General features: G+C 43.0%; 4 protein-coding genes across 11 annotated transcripts in view; 2 read left to right on the top strand and 2 right to left on the bottom strand.

Moving 5' to 3' along the window:
* Positions 1-5,382, top strand: part of LOC124999975 (lymphoid-restricted membrane protein) — a 29,431-nt gene extending 24,049 nt beyond the window's left edge. Inside the window, exons 33-40 of one of the 7 annotated variants that reach the window (XM_047575245.1) lie at positions 117-160; positions 281-349; positions 915-973; positions 1,228-1,305; positions 2,129-2,257; positions 3,486-3,512; positions 4,096-4,253; positions 4,383-5,382. In XM_047575245.1, coding sequence (XP_047431201.1) covers positions 117-160; positions 281-349; positions 915-973; positions 1,228-1,305; positions 2,129-2,257; positions 3,486-3,512; positions 4,096-4,253; positions 4,383-4,525 — 707 coding nt within the window. In that variant the 3' untranslated portion in view covers positions 4,526-5,382. The remainder of the gene's footprint in view (positions 1-116; positions 161-280; positions 350-914; positions 974-1,227; positions 1,306-2,128; positions 2,258-3,485; positions 3,513-4,095; positions 4,254-4,382) is intronic. The other 6 variants (XM_047575246.1, XM_047575249.1, XM_047575250.1 and 3 more) reach the window with 6 other exon arrangements.
* On the bottom strand, positions 5,057-11,011 carry dnai7 (dynein axonemal intermediate chain 7). 2 transcript variants are annotated; one of them, XM_047575253.1, is made up of 17 exons: positions 10,832-11,011; positions 10,525-10,539; positions 10,211-10,295; positions 9,961-10,049; positions 9,253-9,357; positions 8,929-9,066; positions 8,683-8,817; positions 8,430-8,533; positions 8,146-8,304; positions 7,930-8,077; positions 7,754-7,844; positions 7,232-7,395; positions 6,982-7,135; positions 6,663-6,877; positions 6,418-6,576; positions 5,993-6,106; positions 5,057-5,744 (listed from the first exon to the last, which is right to left on the bottom strand). In XM_047575253.1, exons 1-17 carry the CDS (start codon positions 10,952-10,954, stop codon positions 5,469-5,471), a joined length of 2,274 nt encoding a protein of 757 aa, XP_047431209.1. In that variant the 5' UTR covers positions 10,955-11,011; the 3' UTR covers positions 5,057-5,468. The 2 variants fall into 2 exon arrangements, with proteins under 2 accessions (XP_047431209.1, XP_047431210.1); XM_047575254.1 differs by lacking the exon at positions 10,525-10,539.
* Positions 10,965-12,061, top strand: lyrm5a (LYR motif containing 5a). Its single transcript, XM_047575256.1, has 3 exons — positions 10,965-11,036; positions 11,154-11,226; positions 11,333-12,061. Exons 2-3 carry the CDS (start codon positions 11,182-11,184, stop codon positions 11,543-11,545), a joined length of 258 nt encoding a protein of 85 aa, XP_047431212.1. The 5' UTR covers positions 10,965-11,036; positions 11,154-11,181; the 3' UTR covers positions 11,546-12,061.
* A 947-nt stretch (positions 12,062-13,008) lies between these two features.
* Positions 13,009-18,141, bottom strand: slc5a8 (solute carrier family 5 member 8). Its single transcript, XM_047575546.1, has 17 exons — positions 17,882-18,141; positions 17,688-17,807; positions 17,285-17,350; positions 17,111-17,162; positions 16,933-17,000; positions 16,804-16,842; positions 16,529-16,644; positions 16,170-16,310; positions 15,952-16,081; positions 15,741-15,829; positions 15,497-15,606; positions 15,344-15,411; positions 15,013-15,099; positions 14,625-14,839; positions 13,722-13,825; positions 13,509-13,601; positions 13,009-13,410 (listed from the first exon to the last, which is right to left on the bottom strand). The coding sequence occupies exons 1-17, from the start codon at positions 18,113-18,115 to the stop codon at positions 13,331-13,333; spliced, it is 1,812 nt and encodes a 603-aa protein (XP_047431502.1). The 5' UTR covers positions 18,116-18,141; the 3' UTR covers positions 13,009-13,330.
* Positions 18,142-18,603: the final 462 nt, after the last annotated feature.

Raw genomic sequence — 18,603 nt, forward strand, 5'->3', positions numbered from 1 at the left:
TGAAATGCAGACTCAGTAACCCATATCATTTAACTGCATGTGGTAAATGTGCTGTGTAATGCATTGTAATGCACACACAAACCACGTACCACTAACCACCGTGTTCCTCTTACCAGATGACTTCCGTGGTAAAAAGCAATCATCCTCACAATACTACAAGGTGCGTTTCATGTTATTTAATTACACCTCATTAACACAATAAGTAAGTGTAAATCATGGCTAATGTTTCCTGTTTCTTTTTTTAATTTGCCCCACCCCTCCTCCCCATGAACCTGCTCAGGCATCAGCCCGGCGGGTCAGCATAGCAGGCATCCCTCGATCTGGTGCAGGCAACATGCACTTTGACATGGTGAGGATCATTCTATCAGTTACATTAAATTACAGCTTTACATTGGGGACTCTCATATCTTACATTTCAAGACAGATTTTGTCATTCTACTCTAATTCTGATTTCACAGGAAGTGAATGACTTGCAGCAGTTAGAATAAACCTACTTTTCTAATTGAGGGGGAGAAAAAGCAATCTGTCAAACCATTCTGTTTGTGTCTACACTTATCCCATTAAGTAATGGCCCTGCATTATACACACATAGGTCATACACAGATGAAGAGTTATTTGATATCTCGTTCAGAAAGACTTTACGTATATTTTATGTTGTAAAATCTGTCTGTTGATTGTTCAGCTGTCAGACTGTGGTTAGACAAGAACATTTATTTCTCATAGCGACCTTTGATACAGAAAAGACAAGCAGGACTTGTTATACAGCCTGTTGAGTCGAAATTCTAGTTGAGCACGGCAGTACATGGACTTACTCTAAAAAAATTAATTAAAAAATGAAATAATTTGTTGAAAGGTGTGCAAATAAGTATTCTCTGCCTGATCCAAGTCAAATTGTTAAATATTTCCCATCACAGCCCAAAGCACTAGATGGCTCAGAGGCTGAAATGGAGAGACTGACCAGGCGATCCCCATGGTAGGTATCTGTGTGTCTGTGTGTGTGTGTGTTAGGTGTGCTTATTCCTGGGTTATAATCTATAATCAAGTGAAGTTTTACACAATTAAAGCAAAATATAAATGCCAGCACAGTCGAATTAAAAGCGACAGGACTGTTTAAGTGTCTTGCTGATGTGAGGGCTGTGGTTGTTTAAATCAGGCCACCAAGGCTTGTTGAACCAGGACTTGAGGGTTGTTGTTGTTATGCCCCTATGTGATGATGGTGGTTTCCAGGAATGTGCCTGGAAAGAGCATGGCGCGTCCCCCGCTAAAACGCTTTGACACTGAAGAGCCCTCTCTCTTGATGAAGGGGTAAGACATGCCAAGGGGAAGGAAACCGTGGTGGCTGCAGTACACAAGCCCTTTCACAGCGGACCCTGATGCATAAAGATGGTCGCTTTCACGTCATCATCACCGTGTACCCTAAAAAATACTAGGTTACAGTAAACAGGAGGTTGGCATAAAAAGTATTGTCAGTTTTTTATTCCAGAGAGAGATGATTTTAGTCTTTTAGTTTATCAATGCAGTGAAAGGGTTAAGTTAGTTCACTGGTGACAAACGATGATGACATCAAACCGCAACCAACTTTCATGCATCTGGTCCATCCACCTCTGCATGGGTTGTTCAGAAGCGTACGTTTTCCCAATCTGTCACACATCTCTGCCTTTAAAATGTGAAGAAATAGGCGCTGTGGACTTTTTAAATGCTTTCAAATGTTTGGACAAAGATGGCACAATTTGCCCTTTTTGACAAGTTAAGTCAAAATTGAAGCTTAGATTACAAAAAACAAAATAAAAATAAAAATAAAAAAATAAACAAGTTAACGCCCTCCAAATATCTGAAAGGTTGTGAAACTGCTTTGTGGCTTCATGCTGAAATATTCGAGTGTGTTTGTTGCATTGCTGGGAAGTGTTTTTATTTTGCAAAAACATGGATTTCATATATAAAGTTTTCTTTGGGTTCGTTAGGTAATACGATTGAATGACTTCTTCAAGAGTGCCTTCACCTGCTTCACTTTTCATTGGCTTCATGTGCATGAAATGTGAACGTGTGCACGTTCACACAAAGCTGTCGTAGCTTTGCAGCCATGCCTGTATATCGTGTGTGTGAATGCCTGACCCATGCATGCCCACAGGACGGCCTACAGCAGCACCACAGACTGCCAGTGGGAGGACGAGCAAAGGGAGACGACAGTGTCAAGGAGGAGGTCTAGTCTCAGTGAGCTGGGCAACAAACTCACCTCCTTCATTCTGCCCCTTAAGACGTTAGTCCCACCAAATTCCTACAACTAGCCTTCTACAGCACCACTGTCTGCCAGCAAACCTAAGAGGCTGGTATCATAGTGGAAGAGTTGTCACTTAGTTAAACTGAGGTTCCAGTTGTAGTAACCTGAATGCTTCCTCATATCAGACTTTATATGTGACCTACTGACTGTTTTTAGTTTATCCTCATCTTAAGTCATTTTGGTAGTTTCAGACATTGCACAGCTAATGACATGTAGCTTGTATGCTAATGTCTCATTTCATGCAACACAGATCACTGGCTGTAATTGAGGGGCACAGCACTTATATCATATGTGTTTAAGTGGTTCAGTGTATGCAGAAAATTTGTATTTTTAAATATATTTTATTTACATTTAATTTCATTTAGCTGCTTTGTAATCTACACTTTTTTTTTTTACACTATTTTACACTACACGTTTCTTTGCATGTTTTGTTTTGTGGAAGGAAACCACTGTACCCACACACACGTGTGGGTGTGAGTGGAAATGCATAATCCATCATTTAGTCCTGACAGAGAAGGACTCAATCATGAACTTCTGCACTACCCAGTGGCCTGTTACATTTAAACAAGAACACACAGGCTGTTAGAAGATGGAAAGTTAAAGAATCCTCCACTTATTGTTTTTTTTTTTTTTTTTTTTGTATAAACGGGCTTAAGGCTGAGTTTTAGTTCTGTTCTGTCTTTACTTGTAATAATGAGCAGCAACTCATACATTTGCTATTAACACAGAATTATCAGGTTTAGTTTTATCTGGTTTCGTTTTAAAAGTTGGGTGAAACTATGGAACCTCCTAAGTGATGAAACTCTTTCATTATATGGGTTTGTGCTGGACAAACTTCTTTTCTTCAAGGGCTCAGTGGTTTTCATGTTTTCATGTTAATTGAGTGGTTTGACTGGGAAGGCTAGAAATCGGCTTGAGATCGATGCGTGTCACTAACTGCGACAAATGATATTTTGGAAACTTTCATGCATGGATCTCAAGTTCTGAACTGATAACCAGTTCATCTTTACTGAACTTACTCCTCTGTCATTTACTAACACGTTCAACCACCTTAACAATTTCATGTGCATAACAATGTATTCTGCTCTCCCTTTTTTTTTTTTTGACTGTTTCTTCATTTTTGTGGGGCGATCGAATATCGTGATCCAACAGATCAAATGTTTTTCTGAACTGTTCTTTCCTCTTTTCCTTCTTTCACATTGCTCAGGAGTCAGGATGAGCTGTTTGTAATGCTGTAAGTGTATAGAGAGGAGGAATGTGTACATCACGTGGGACATGATTGTGGCTCTCTATACAAAGAAAATTACAAAAAAAAAAAATGCATGCAGAAGAGCTGTATTTGTCAAGTAGGAGTGCAAGCTAAAGGCCACTTGAAACGTTGCACTCATAAGGACGATACGGTTATATGACGCAGCACTCCTACTGTTGACAAATTTCAGGTCAAAATTGTGTGTTGCCTTTGCCTAAGAAGTCAGTGCTCTAATCCAACTGCCAGCTTTTTCATTGTGCTGATGAAGATAATGTAAAGTCGTTGCTTTTTCACGCTGGTTAAAACCACTGGTCAGACGCTTCTAACTTTTGCCATTTATACTTTTCAGTTCAGCCGTAGTTAATTAACTGCCTTGCATCCATTAAATAAGTTACCACAAATGACCCATAGACGGACGTTTTCCAGGAACTGTCCTGTGATGAATCATTTTTGGTAACTTAACTATCTCGCTTTATCTGGTTAATGTTTTTTTTCCTCACTCTCGTCCGTCTCTAATGTGTCATTATTCGGTTGATCCGATGGTAACTTTGTATTCTCTCTAATTTAGGCCAAGCCCTTCACCCAGCCCCACGTCTGTAGATCCAGGTGCAGCTCAGTCTCTGTCCCTGTCCCAGAGCCTGACGAGCTCACGGGCGGCAGCAGCAGCAGTAGCCAGAGGAAGCAGAGGACTCTGGCTTTGGTTGGCCATGGTGGTGGTACTAGCAGGTACTTTAGAATGGTTCATGACAAACTGAAAGCGAACAACCCACTATATACTGATTACACTGTTATATACCTACCATGTCACTGAAGTTTTCACATCCACATCTACATCCCTTCATCTCCTGATCCCAGGTCTCCTGGCGTTGCTGGCCAGCCTGGTGATGCAGCCAGCAGCAGATGCAGCTCCCGTGGGGACTGGGGACTCCTGGACGACCATCCAGCAGCTGCTGTGGCCCTACACAGGACTCCGGCACAACGGACAGCCCCCCGTCTAGCTTCCAGCGCTGGAGGTGGATGGTGCTAACCACCCATCGGCCCTCCGCAGAGAATTTCCTGTGCCCTGGGGCGGTGATGAAGAGGAACACTGCTACTACTCCTGAGTGGAGGCTGTTGGGATGTTTACTCGTGCCTGAAGATCCCTAAACCAAGACTTGCACAGGCCGGACCTGAGGGGATAGTTAACCCTTAGGAGGATGTGTATGCATCACGTCACGTTTGTTAAATGAGTTAATCGGTGTGTGTATGCATGTGTCTACAAGAGGAAGCAGTTACAGGTGTTGGCAGCCTTTGGGCTGCTCAATATCCTTGACAGTTTAATTAGTGCTGCTGATTATGTCGGACCCAACGCAGTCTCTCATATCAGCCCTCAGAGCTGGCGCAACATTGACTCATCATGTCACAGCTATCTAGTAATCATAGTCCTGGTAGGTCCCTCAGTAGTCCACCCAAACTGTGCCACATAGCTTTTCAAATGCATTTCATGTATCTGATCATACAGGGAAGACTGTCAGCCTTTTTAAATGACATTTTACATTCATTTCCTCATTGGTTGCAGAGGACATTTTATAACTTTTAAGTCTGTTAACACTGGTAATAAAACTTTTATTTGAAGTGTTTTAAAGTGTTTATAAAAATCTATATTTATGAGTTTGTTAGATTTGAGTTGGAAGATGTGAATATCTGTTTAGTTTTTGTTAAGTTATAATTCTGCATTGTTACAGTCCTAACACCAAAGTTTTTTCTTCTCTTCGTTCTTGCCGTGGTTGTCACCGTTTTCAACTTCATACACTTTTGTATGTTCCAAAGAAGATGCGTGGATATTTGCACAAATAAAGTAGCCAATTCTAATTGAGAAGATGTGTGTTCTTACATGCATGTACATTTCAAAGATTTTCATTTTCAAAACGTCTTCAGGACTGAATTGTTTTTACACTGCATCTACGAATACATCAGAGGTCTGGTGGCACAGAGCAGACTCTGCACTGTGTCCACAAACAGATAATGAGACCTTCTGCTCTGGTCCACGCCCTCAGGGCTCATGTTGTCCTGGAGCATGTGGATGAAGGTGGAGTGAAACTCGCTGTCAGGAGAATGGTCTGCAGAAAACACCTCGCTGTTCTCCGTGATCTCCAGCTTCTGGCTCCTCTGAGCGCCCAGCAGGTACAGACTCCAGGAGCTCTTAGGCACAGGGGCGGCACCAAGGTGCTCACAAGCCTGGAAAAAGAGTAAGAGGTACACGTTCAAGAGACATTCAGAGCAGGTTTGTTTGTTTTGTGTGTCAGTCCTGTATACCCAGCTGGGCTCATTGCCCTGATTTTTGAGAGAGTAGCAGGTATTTCACAACAAACTTTTACTCTCTATGGAAGCGAAAGCTAGAATACCACTGCAGCTCACTGAGGGCAGGCCAACTACATCACTGTAAGAACATAAATAAACCTGCATCCATTTGTGCGTGACAATACCTGCATGACCAGATGTTCAGTTCCACATTTAGCATTCCACTTGCTCCACGAGAAGGCACAAGCAGAGGCGAAGAGGGCCATCTGTTCATAGGCAGCATGTTCTGTCAGTGGGTCCTGAGTGGATGGAAGCCAAGCAGTATACACGTAAAGACGATGAATCCAACCAAAAGAACGCATTCTGTCACACGAGCCGGTGGAAGATAACGACGATCGGTGTTATTCACTTTACATGTGACTTAACGAGCTCAGATATTAAAAACAACTGCTCCAGTGTTGTGCAGTCTGCTACCAGCCTCTTTAAAATTATGATTCAAGCAGAAAACACGTTATCTAACATGACATCAGACTTGACCTGGATAACCAAACAGAGCCGGAACCTCGTTGTTCTTCCGTTCAGACACTGAACAAGTAAATTGGAGGCGGACCTTGCCGTAGCTGCTGACGTATTTGTCCGCGTACTCGTTCACAAAGACGTTGATGCCTGCGTTGAGCATGGCTCTCTGTAAGGAGGGACCACTCATCCACTTCCCCAGGAGGTGAGAGAGGCCTCTCTGTCGCTCTGACTGCAGCATGCACCGATCACCCTGTTGTTCAAACAGACAAACACGCAACGACACGTTATCTGTCAGGCTGCATCCTGATTCCTCCAGGTTTCTTCCCAGTCTCTTACCTGGATGGTGATGCTGATGTTGATTAGCGCCCCGTTCACGGTGAAAAGAGCCGAGTCCTGGCCCAGCGGCCGCAGCTCCCAGCTCTGGAAGGGAAGGTTGGCGTAAGCTTCCTGCATCAGCGCACAGGGCTGGAAGGAGTCCATCCTGAAGGAGACTTTGGCTTCAGTCTCCTCGTAGGAGACGTCGGTGATGCCGTCCGTCCTCCACTGCTTAGCTGTAGGAGAAAACATTTTCCGGTGACAGCTGAGGCGTGCTCCCTTGAGGTTAAGAGCTTAGAATGAATGAATGTTTGACGGCATTATATAAAGCGAGTGTAACCTGCTGCATCCCAGCGAGCCACTTGTGGAGCTTCCAAGAAGACGACGGAGTCGGGCAGCGTCACGGACACCCCGACTGGAGGGCAGTCCTGGTCCTCATTACCATCTACATTCTCTGTGGGGTAGTGGAAGACCTGTAGCCCTGTGTCCAACAGCTAGAAAAAGGATGGAAGGAGTTGTGTGATTTTCTTTACCTGCTGTTGCTGACGTAAGCAAAAAAATAATGAATAAGTAATTATTGGATTATTCACCTGTCGGATCTCCCAGCCCTTGACATGATGAGCTTGAGGCGGGAGGTGAAATACATCGCAGAAAAAGACCCCACCCAGAGGAACGTACCGCCTTAAATCTACCACCTGGGGGCCGATGGTGGTCTCAGTAAGCTGCGCCGGGGGGCAGCTCAGGTCTCCCTCAGCTGAGGAGAGAAAAGAAGTGTCAGCCAAGACGACCTTTCTAAAATAAATGTCCTGGTCTCACGAATGTTTTGATGGTGTGCGATTATAGGAGCAGGGAGATTACTATCGTTCCGAGCATTCTGGATAATCTGTGGTAGCCACATAAACACAGGCAGCACTCCTTAGAGTCTGTGGAACTCAAGGATTCATTCTAAGATAACAAAAATACAGTATGTAACATTACACTGTGTTAGTTCCTTTTCTGACGATATTCCTGAGTTTTAGAGATGTACAGTGGTTTTCATGTAGTGTCTGAATTAGAGCAACAGCAGGTTTTATATGTGAAGCTGTCAGGGAATGTCAAGCCGGGCATCTTGCCATCAAGCGTCTCCATCTGTGTCTGTATCTGTCTCCCTTGGTCCTCTGAAGGCCGTGGGCTGCTTTTCCTTGACTGCAGACTGGCTGCACTCTGAGTGAACACATAAAGCAGAAAGAATGAAAACATTGCAGTGGATGCAAGAACCCAAACCAGGAGCCACTTCTTTAAATCTCACCTTCCTTCCTTCCGACCCTTGGATGGACTGAACGTCCTCGTCCGTTTTCTGCGACTGCGTCTCGCCGCCTTCTTCCGCTTTGTCGTTTTCTCGCCTCTCCTCCCGCTCAGGTGAGTCCTCCGGAGCGTCGTCGCCCCCTGCAAGAGATCTGACGCCAAAAAAGAGAAATTAGGGCGCACAGGGTGTGAGGCTCTGAAAGCAGTGGTAGGAAAGAACCTGTGGCTCGGCGTGTTTGTTCTCAGGTGGGTCATCCTCGCCAGCAGAGACAGGTGGTCGTAGCGCGTGTGGAGGATCCGCACGGCGATGTCGCTCACGGCCAGCTGCTTGGGAAGCTCGAAGCCCATCCCTGCCTCCTCAAAGTTCAAACCTTTAAACCTGGATGGAAGAGAAAAACACAACTTTTGTACGGGTGAGAGCATTTTTAAGCGCATTCATTTGATTTCCTGTTCAACAAACAGCGTTTCTTTCATCGTCTCGAATTGGCAGTGATGCACACAGACCTTGGATTCTTCTTGAGGTTGGCCCACAGACACAGCGTAATCTTGTCATCTCTGATCACTATCTGCATGTTGCCTGTCTCGGTGTCGATGCTCGCACTGGCCTTCTGTGACCGGGCCCACGTATCGCGCGCACACACAAAAAAAAGAAGATCGAATCTTAAAAACAAACAAGCGCCGCCACATCTTTGGATCTTTATACAGCGGCAAAGTGGTTTACAGCATGTGAACACAAGTATAGTTGAGTCTCCTGCACCTTAAGGATCTCCTCAGTGGTGAGGTGGTGTTTAGAGTGGATCAGATCCTGCAAGTTTATGAGAGCCTCCTGGTACGTCTGGCCCTCTTCCGGATCCGTAGCGTCTCTAAGCAGACCTTCCAGCTCTTCCACCAACTATTATGAAAAACATCTTTGCTTTTATTTATTTATTTTTTCCCCCTGACATTCAATCCTAGTTTTTTTTTCCATACTTTTAATGGATCTCTTTTATAGCATCGTACACACCTGTAGAGCCAGGTCACACTGCTTGAGCACTGGTGTGATGTTGACCTCTGCGTCGTCTCTCCACAAGCTGATATACGTGTTGATATCCTGCTGCACTGCTGGGTCTGGCACGCCATCGCAACGCAAGTACCTCTCCCACTGGGCGCCAAGCATACCAGAAATACACTTAAGGTTATTTCCCCCGTGCAAGTGTTTACTTGAGCCTGGCTCAGACTGTATTGCATAACAATCACCACTGCCTTCTTGTCCCAAGACGAAGCAACTCTACAAGTGTGAGACATGCAGGTTTTACCTGTTAACGCAAATAAATGCAGAAACACACACCTTGGCTGTCTCCTTTGTGTCCCTTTTCCAGTTGGATACTGCGGTGTGATTCTCCTCCAGTAGATGGCGCAGTTCGTCCAGCTCATCCTCTCTGCGCTCTTGGTCCTGTGGGCAAAAGACACCCGTGAACACAGCAAATGCAGCAAGCACACGAGGAAACCCACAGTCAACTTAACTGAGCAGGAGTCTGTACACTTTTAGCTTTTAGTCACCGCGGTTTATTGTATTTGAAACAATGCCGCAGGATTTCTTTGAGTCTCTTAAAGATGATTCATCTCTCCACTTTGAAATTCATACCTGCCACCCAGTGGTGAGCCTAGGTTCTGGTGGGACTGAGGCAAAGACAAATGTGAGAAATGTGACATGTATGTGACACATATTTGCAAAATAGTGTAGATAGAACGCAGCCGCCTATGGAGGGGTTGTGGAGTATTCTTGATGCACTGTAAGGCCTTCGTCCACGGTTGCATTGGAATCTTTGATCAGAATGATTTCAATTAGGTTGAACAAATATTGTTCGTCATGTTAATGCTATCAATGACTTTACCCCATGACAGATTCAAAAGCATGGAACTCACACCAGTTTGTTTAGAAGTGAAAAGGCCCTTTGGATTAAGAGTCCGAACGTCTTCACGAAGTTTAGCTGTCTTGTTGTAAACACCATGACCTGGATGACTGAGAGTCTTCAGTCACCCCGCTGGGACGTACCTTTAGCTCAAGCCTCTCTACCTCCTTCTCCTTCCTCTCCCGTTCTAGTCTCTCCTGTTCTTCTCTTTGCGCCTGCAGCAGGGCCTCTTCTACAAAGCACAAACCACGTTGTCAAACCATTTCACATAGAAAACAAAACAAGAATCCGTTTTATTCCTGAACTGGTCGACGGAACTGATTAAGAATACCACGCAGGAAACCTCCTACATTGCCCCAGTTTAGATTGAATTAAGACAGACATCTCGATTACCTTCCTCTCGCAGCCTCCTCTCCTCTTCCTCTTGCTCCTGCTTCAACTTCTGAGCCTTGGACAGCTTACCCCCTTTTTTGGAGGACTTCACAACCCATCAAAACATTACTTACAAGTGAGCGACTCAATCTGTTGTTACTTGGAAAACTCATTCATTGCTAAGGAAATGCTAGATCTGTACACTCCTCTGCAGTAGCGGCAATCAGAGTTATGGCTTCTGTATCGTTTGCTTTTCTGTATCCTGTAGCTTTTCTAACTGTATGACCACGTATAATTACAATGGAGAGAATGTGCTGACTGTCTTTTGCTCATACCTTTTTCTTGGGTGGCTATCACTCACAGGAGAAAACAGAGACAGAAAGATAAATAACGACATGCTTTGAAACATAAGACAATAGATACTGAAATAAAAATAGCATTCTCCTACTAACTTGATAGCATAGCAACATAGCTGCAGGATTGTATCAACTATTATCCTGTGGCATACAAATACACCTTACATTTTATGCTTTAAAACTATTACATATAATAATATTTTATAATGTAATAACGTCTTCTCTTTAACTATTGGACATAATAACATTTAAGACCGTTTATTGGAAGAAAATGGCAAAAACTCACCATGTTGGAGCGTACAAGAACTTTCAAGCGTCCCAGTAACCATAGTAACCCTCGCGCATGCGTACATTTCTGTTTTGCTTTGCGATACCACGAAACGGTATACGGCAGCTTGCAGACGTGCATTATACCCTGTATTCAAAGGACGAAGGGAAACGGGGACTTGTCAGCGTTGCTTTCTGGGTGGATCCTCGCCTACAAAGCATCTGTAAATATGGATTCACTTCTAATGTAGTCGTTTGAAGTGTCATAATTATGAGGTTACGTGCTAAATCTGAAGCTAGGTAGCTAAACTTTTGCGTTGTTTGTCTGTTTACCCCGTCAGTATTGTGAAAGGTAACACCGTTTCTGACATGGCCAACCCTTTAAGGGGTGAGGTTATCAAGCTGTACAAAAATGTAAGTACATTTTATAAAAAATAAAAATAAAAAAACACGTGGCAAAGTTCTTTCAAAGCCTTGTTTGTGCTGCCATGATTTTAATGCATCTCTCCTTTGTAATAAGTTGCTGTACCTCGGCCGTGAGTACCCCAAGGGATCAGCCTATTTCAGAGAGCGCCTGAAGTCCGCCTTCATGAAAAACAAAGATGTGACCGACCCCGAGAAGATCAGACAGCTGGTGGCCAGAGGAGACTTTGTCATCAAGGAACTGGAGGCTCTGTATTTCCTCAGGAAATATCGGGCCATGAAGAAGAGGTACTATGAACCCGACAAATAATAACAAAACAATTCGCCTTCTTGAAATGACACCCATGGGGTGCAACAAATGTCTCTGCAATATTTAAGTGCTCAGGTCAGTACTCAGTTATCGACACCCATTGGTTACAAATTTATACTGCAGAGATCCTTTTATAAAACACCGTCCTGAAAGGGAAACTTCATCTCCGAGCTACAAAAATGTGGCGATGATAATTTATTAAATGTTAAAGAATCTGCTTTGTATTTTTATTACAACACACAGGTTTTCTCCCTGAACAGTTACGTTTAAGTCAGTCCGGGCTGACACAGTGGCAGACAGCTTCACCAGACGGACTGAATCATGTACAATGAAATGTCTTGAGTTATGAAATGTATTTGACTGTATATATTTGTAAAAACATGCTCATATTTCTTGAAATGTACATGACTGTGATATTGTGCACTGTAAGACACAAATCCCAAATAAATGTACAGTTTTTTTCACACAGTGGTATCCTGTGCCATAATAATAAAAACAAAAACCTGCAGTATCAAACCTGTGGCATGTTTGTTTCTTGATTTCACACATCTACTTGCAGTTACCCTAAAGTCCTAAGGTAGATGTGTGGCCTTTGTTTAGATTGTTGTTGGAAGTCTAGTCACAGGCCCATCTGCATGGTGAAGTAAACTTAGGCAAGACGCTGAACCTGACCTTTCTCCAGATGCGCCTTTCATGGGAGCTCTACTGCCATCTGTGTGTTAGTGTGAGAATGTAAAGGTAGGAAAGTACTACATAAGTACAGACTATTTCTCATCAACACACTGAGAGAATGGCCAACAAACGAAATCTTGTGAGGTTTGGAAATAACACGTGACCAGTAGCACGTTGTTTTACTTCCAGGTCAGTTTTGGGTCACTCCACCTTTAAAGAAGACAATAAACCTTGAAGAAGTCCAGTCTGTCATTGTTTTCTAAGTCTAACATATGATTTAAAGTTGTTTCTCTGTGTTTTAAACTCAAAGAATATTAAGTCACAGGAAACAAACAAACCCAGTAGTGGAGGGATGACTTGACTCTTGCTGAATACTAACGTGGGGCCGTGCTGGGCCACAGAAGTTTGAGCATTAACCTCCTGACACCCTGCGTCCTCACATGGGCACATTAAGTTTTAGGTTTGTGGCAGCTTATTCTGCTCCGTTTAAACTTTTATCCTCATAATCAAATACTAGTTGGTGTAAAACAAACACAGTGGCGGTCATTTCAGCTGATTCATTCTGCAACTGATCACATAACAGTGGACAAGGTACAAAACCTCATCAGACTTTACAGTTGAAATTTGTTTATTTTATTAACTTATTAACTTTTTTAATTCTATCAATAGTAACAAGCTATAACTTTGCTAATTATTACACGATTGAAGACATTGGGACTATTTGCAATTCTGCTTTTGCACAGCAACGTTCAGATATGAAAATTAACATATTTTGATACATTTTGGTAATTTTATTATAATAAAATCCTTGTGTCCACACGTGAGGACATCATTTCTTTCCAAAACCTACTGCCTGTTCAAAGACGATTCTTGGTTTTTAAAGTTCTTACGTTCTACTAATCCCAAATAAAGAGAGAGTGAGTATGCAGAGACAATTCAGAGTCACCATTAACCGATGGTGTAAAATGTTTCAGCATGTATTCATGTCAAAAGCATTGACAGTTTAACAAATTACAACAAGTCACTGATCGATTCCACTTCTTTTCATTTCTTATATAAGAGAAACTTAAAACACAACTTCATTAGATGCATTTCATGAGAGAACGCTGTTTTTCAGTCCAGCTCAGCGCCATAGAAAGCAGGATTCATGTTGCCAAATTTCTTCTCTCTGTCCTTTTTCAGGTCAAGCTTTCCTCTTCGGCTCGTGACCTAAACAGGGGACAACACAGAGGAGAAAGTCAGGAACTGTTGTAGGTCTGTCGTGTGTGATTTTTGATCACTGTTGCGGTACTTACTCTGTCTTTGAAGAACTTGAATAAGTAATAAAGAGTTGTGTCTTCTTTAGTTAACATAAGCTTTGGTTCCACTTTCAGCTTGCAGCCTCCTTTACGAAACAGTAGAAACACAAATAAGAGAAGCATCAAAAACCTTGACTCTGGTTAGAAAACAGGAGAGTTAACATGATCTGAATTTTTGATAACCAAAGAAAAGAAATGTCATTTACCTGTAAACATGCTGACTATCAGTCCCACAATGATAACTATTATGGTTCCAATTGGACTGAAGTAAAGGTAGGACAGTGAGTACCAGTCTGCCAGCACAGGCCTGCTGATAGGAGAGAATGGTATACGTTAAAGGATAATTCAGGTATTTTGAAAACTGAGCTCCATTCCCTCATTACCTAAATGATTAATAATGGGGATAAAAAATGTTTGGAATCGATCCAGTGTTGAGAGAATGTAATCTGTCAGCCACATCTGTCTGTATGTTTTTGTCTGTCACTAAGCAACACAAACTGTTTTTCTACATTTTGGACAGCATCATGCATAGGATTCCTGTGACAATGAATGTGCTTTTGGTTTCCACAAATTTCTTTAAATAAACATGAATCCAACATATTTTAGTAAAGGGTTACGGATTAGCTTAATATTGAATGCAAAATGATAATAATAATGTATATTTATTAATAGCATTACGCCGAGTTTAACATTGAACACATATAATAGGCAAGGGGTCTGTAATTAATCTCTCCATCAGTTTGGGGGTCATTGGCCTAAAAAGCTTTGAAGACCACTGGTTTAAACTATTTAATCACATTGAGAGATTGGGTTAGCACGTAAGGACTGAAGCTAATTCGTGAACGATACTGTCCAGAGAAAAGCGGGAAATGATCCCTCTAAAAAGCTAACAACTACAAATAGCAAAGAAAGTGGATTTATATATTAGCACTATAGCATTCATGTTAACAAGAGCGGAAGGAGAGAAATGTTGCATGTAACATGACAGGTTTCTTCAGGCCATGGTTGGGTGGTATGACTAAATTTCTAAATGCTCACAGCACAGATCTTGATATCTCAGGACTTCTGCAGTAGTTGTCTGTGATCTTATTTCTTCTGCCTCAGCGTACCTGCTATCCATGTGTACTTGGGGTGTGCTGGTGGAGCCTGGTTGTGTTGGGAAGGTGGTGGAGGTCCAATTGGAGCCCTGTGTCGCAGTGAAGTTACAACCCTCTGTGGTGAGTGACAGAGGCCGAGTCATCTCGGGAGACGGAGGGTATATCTGAGCACCGATCCCGACCCACAGAGAAACAACCAGCCCTGACACGAGCCCTGTCAAAGCCCCCTACGAGACATCAGGGAAACCGCTAAAATGTGTTTTGTACAGCGGGCAGGTAAAAAAAGGTGATCTTTCAGACTTAGTTTAAGAACTTAGTGGCAATAGTGTCCTTTTTTAATATTAGTATGGGTTACTGGAATTACAATTACAAAAGAAATCTATAGTGATGATAGACTTACTTTGGAGTTGGCAGATGGACAGAGGATGCCTAGTGTGAACAGGCCAAGTAAAGGACCTCCAATGACTCCAAATATAGAGATGGCTGCCTGTTTGTAGAGAAACGCACACATTATCCTCTTAATAAGTCATAAACCTCTGGCGATACATATTTTGTCTTTGTTTCACCCGTCCAGCACATTGGCTAGAGGAGACTGGGGTGGATGGACAGGTCAAACATGGACTTTGATTGTGCAGACAAGGGTTAGCGTCTAACATTTAACTTAAATAAATATTGTTTATGATGTCTGCTTCATTGTACCCTAGACTAGACTATGATTAGAGCCACTCTACCTGCAGGACACCACCCATGAGCGAAGCCAGTCCTGCCATTCCAATGCATAAAACTCCATATAGGAAACCTGCCAACAACATTCGGACAGAATTAATCCTCACTGCTACCAAACAGACAACTCATTCACTTAATAATGTACGTGTATCACATACTCATTCCTTTTGAGATCCAGGACAGGTGCTTCTCACACAGGTTGGTGTAAGGTTTGATGAGGTCCTCCACTGTCACGGCAGCCAGGGCATTGATGCTGGAAGACACTGTGCTGAAATAACAGCGAGCCCACAAGAAATTCTGTGAAATCAGTGATGCCATCAAACTGCACTGCATAGAACAATCACAGCATTGTGTTGCAAACTGATAAAACATTTTTTTTTAACTTCCAGGTTAAGTATAGACCTTAGAGATCCACTATATGCTGCTGCAACAAACAGTCCAGGAAGGCCAGGATAGTCTCCTAAGATGTCCATCACCAGATATGGCATCAGCTATAGAGGAACAGTGATTAGTGTTTACACATACACCATGTATATATGCATTTCTAACCATAGGTTATAGATAATGTCCAAACCCAGTTGGGCCAGTCACACTGTACATGTCTTGGTAATACCTGATCTGGGGCAGAGACCAGTCCGGAGGTCCATGGGTCACAGCTCTTATAGACTGAGTAGAGGCACATCCCTGCAAACACTGAGCTCAGCAAGATGGACCACAGGCCCAACAGGTTGATGTACAAGGAACTGGAAAAAGAAAGAAAGATGGGGGGAAAATTTGTTGTGTAGCTGCACCATTCAATCAAAATACACCCAGTAGTAAAACAGAGCTCACAGTCTGGCATGAGTGATGCTCTTGCAGGCGATGTATCTCTGAACCTGAGCCTGGTTGATCCCATAGATACTGATCCAAACAAATGTACCTCCGATGGTTATAGTCCAAAAGGTGTGTCTCCTCAGAGGGTTGGTGTCGAAGCTAAGAAAAAGAGAAAAAATAAATTTGCTGACAGGAATTATAGCATCTTGCCATAGTAGGGCTGCTGCAGAAGTGACGGTTTGTGTTCGTTGTAGTTACAAAATGTTTCTGCACTTCTCCTGTTCTGTTCTGCTTTCTAACAGAGGACTCGTTGAACTTCAAACCTACTGTGTCGTTTCACTTGTCGCATTCAGCTGAGTATTTTCTCAGATACTCACTCCAAAAAGTTGAGTCTCCCTCCGTGCTGGGAGTCTGAAATGATGTTGCTGACTCCACCTTGTAGGACCACAGACCTGATGATGACGGACAGGAAGCCTGCGAGCATGACGCCAAGCTAATGCAAGAAAATTTAGACGAATTTAGGGTTTTAATGTAACATACTCTGTTTTTATTCTGTCTAGCTGTGGTATTAACAGCATGTTAGATGATTTTTTGGTTCCAGGATGGTTCCAGGATGAGGAAGCTTACACTTGCTGTAAATGTAACACCTCACCTGAAACACGTCCGTCCATACCACTGCTTTTAGACCTCCCTGCAACAATGTAGACCACAAACATTGTGTTATTAAGAAATTTTGAGAAAAGCTCATTTTGTCCGCAGCAGAGCTTATTTTGTCACTTACCACCGTGCAGTAAAAGGTGCAGACCACCCCTGTTGAAATGACTGCACCCCACAGATCCATTCCAGTCACTGCAGAGAGACAGAGGTTTCAAACAGTGGTCACTCAAGCGGACAAAGTAGGTAGAGTAGGTTTAAGTGTCATGATGCAGGAATGTGTCATGAGTCTGAAACCAACGTACCCTGGTTTAAAGCAAGAGCTGGAGCATAAATGACAATGCCAGTGTAGAGGATCTGGGATGGAAAAAAAAATGTATTAATACAGGAAAACAAACATTAAAACCTCATGGTGGTGTGTGGTAGATTTGCGGTGTTGTCAGAACGTTGCAATTATGGATGACTGGCTTCTTACTCACCGTCTGAGCAATGAAGAGCACTGTTCCCAGCAGACGGGTCGCCCTGCTGAAACGCAGCTCCAGGTACTTGAATTGACAAAGACAGAAGATATGAGATGAGAAATCAGACAGATACATTCTTACCAAATCAGTTTTTGCCATGAATTTAGCTCTATTGTCACAAATGTATCCACTATATCTGACATCTGTTGCCATAATTCACCACTGATGCAACAAACGGTTTTCTTTTAACCCATTCCCTTTCAACACAGTTTTCAGACAGTCATATCACCTCAGAATGTGTGCTCTTTGGTGTTCGAGTGTCGTTTTTACCGTTTTTATTTGCGCAGCAAGACAAAAGGGAGTCAAATATCTGGATCACTATACAAGTTGACAAATTATTTTGACATTAAGCCACGCTTACCTCATAGGTGCTGGTGATGGCCAGCTTGTAGAAGACGGGGAGGAAGACCTCAGATGTCACCAGCATTGTCATTCCATAGGCGAGACCGTAGAACCCAATGTTGGCTCCGTAGCGGTAAACCTGCACCAGAAACAGTGGTAACGTTTTCTGGGTTTTTGATTTTCTAAGACTTTGTGAATCCGCTGTTACTTTACCTCCGCTGGGTTGGACAGCACGGTGATGGCTGACATGAAGCTGGCGGACAGGGACAAGGAGACGGGCAGGGCTGTCAGCCGGCGGCCCCCCATTAAAAAGTCTCCGGAGCTTCTCTGGCTCCTGTCCGCCCAGGCGTGGTAGACCCCGACGGCGGCGGACATTATCAGCATGACAACAAACACCACGTAGTCAGCTGCCACGAAGGAGCCAGCTACCACAGAGCCACCTGACATTTTAGAAGAAGTCGGACCAAAACTAGAAAAAAAACAAAGTTATTCAAAGTGTCCCATGAGTCTTGTACTCAGAAACAGACAGTCCTCTGTGAGTAAATGGGAGTCCTATCAAGCTCTCACTCAACGTTGAGCTGAAAGAAGCAGGAGCTGAAGCCTTTTATTGTGTGTGTGTGTGTGTGTGTGTGTGTGCGTGTGTGTGTGTGTGTCAGAGAGAATTCCAGGAAGGTACTATATGTGAGGTCTACAAGCCAAGAAATACTTGTGATATCAGCTCCTACCCTTTAACCACTGTTTAAATATTTTTTACGAAGCTTTTGTTTGATTTGAAGAAGTTCTATTTGTCACACATTCATTAGTAATGATAATCCTTTGTTATAGCTTTTTAGTGCTGAAACTTCAGTGAATCCTTTTGTCATGGATTCAAGTCAACTTTAAAGACTGCTGCTTGTCGACGTCGTCCCAATGAATGAATTTATTACAACTTAAGT

Source organism: Mugil cephalus, chromosome 22 (genome assembly GCF_022458985.1).
Source record: "Mugil cephalus isolate CIBA_MC_2020 chromosome 22, CIBA_Mcephalus_1.1, whole genome shotgun sequence".
In the NCBI taxonomy this organism is placed as follows: Eukaryota; Metazoa; Chordata; class Actinopteri; order Mugiliformes; family Mugilidae; genus Mugil; species Mugil cephalus.

Excerpts from the sequence above, each read along its gene's own strand:
- dnai7 (XM_047575253.1), bottom strand. The coding sequence starts at position 10,954 with ATGCACGTCTGCAAGCTGCCGTATACCGTTTCGTGGTATCGCAAAGCA. Across the intron at positions 8,818-8,928 it reads AGTGTGACCTGGCTCTACAG|TTGGTGGAAGAGCTGGAAGG; the intron begins GTGTGTACGATG and ends TTTTCATAATAG. Across the intron at positions 7,845-7,929 it reads AAGGGTCGGAAGGAAGGAAG|AGTGCAGCCAGTCTGCAGTC; the intron begins GTGAGATTTAAA and ends GTGTTCACTCAG.
- lyrm5a (XM_047575256.1), top strand. The coding sequence starts at position 11,182 with ATGGCCAACCCTTTAAGGGGTGAGGTTATCAAGCTGTACAAAAAT. Across the intron at positions 11,227-11,332 it reads TTATCAAGCTGTACAAAAAT|TTGCTGTACCTCGGCCGTGA; the intron begins GTAAGTACATTT and ends CTTTGTAATAAG.
- slc5a8 (XM_047575546.1), bottom strand. The coding sequence starts at position 18,115 with ATGTCAGGTGGCTCTGTGGTAGCTGGCTCCTTCGTGGCAGCTGACTAC. Across the intron at positions 17,001-17,110 it reads AGCTCTTGCTTTAAACCAGG|TGACTGGAATGGATCTGTGG; the intron begins GTACGTTGGTTT and ends GTCTCTCTGCAG. Across the intron at positions 15,830-15,951 it reads TGGTCTCTGCCCCAGATCAG|CTGATGCCATATCTGGTGAT; the intron begins GTATTACCAAGA and ends GTTCCTCTATAG.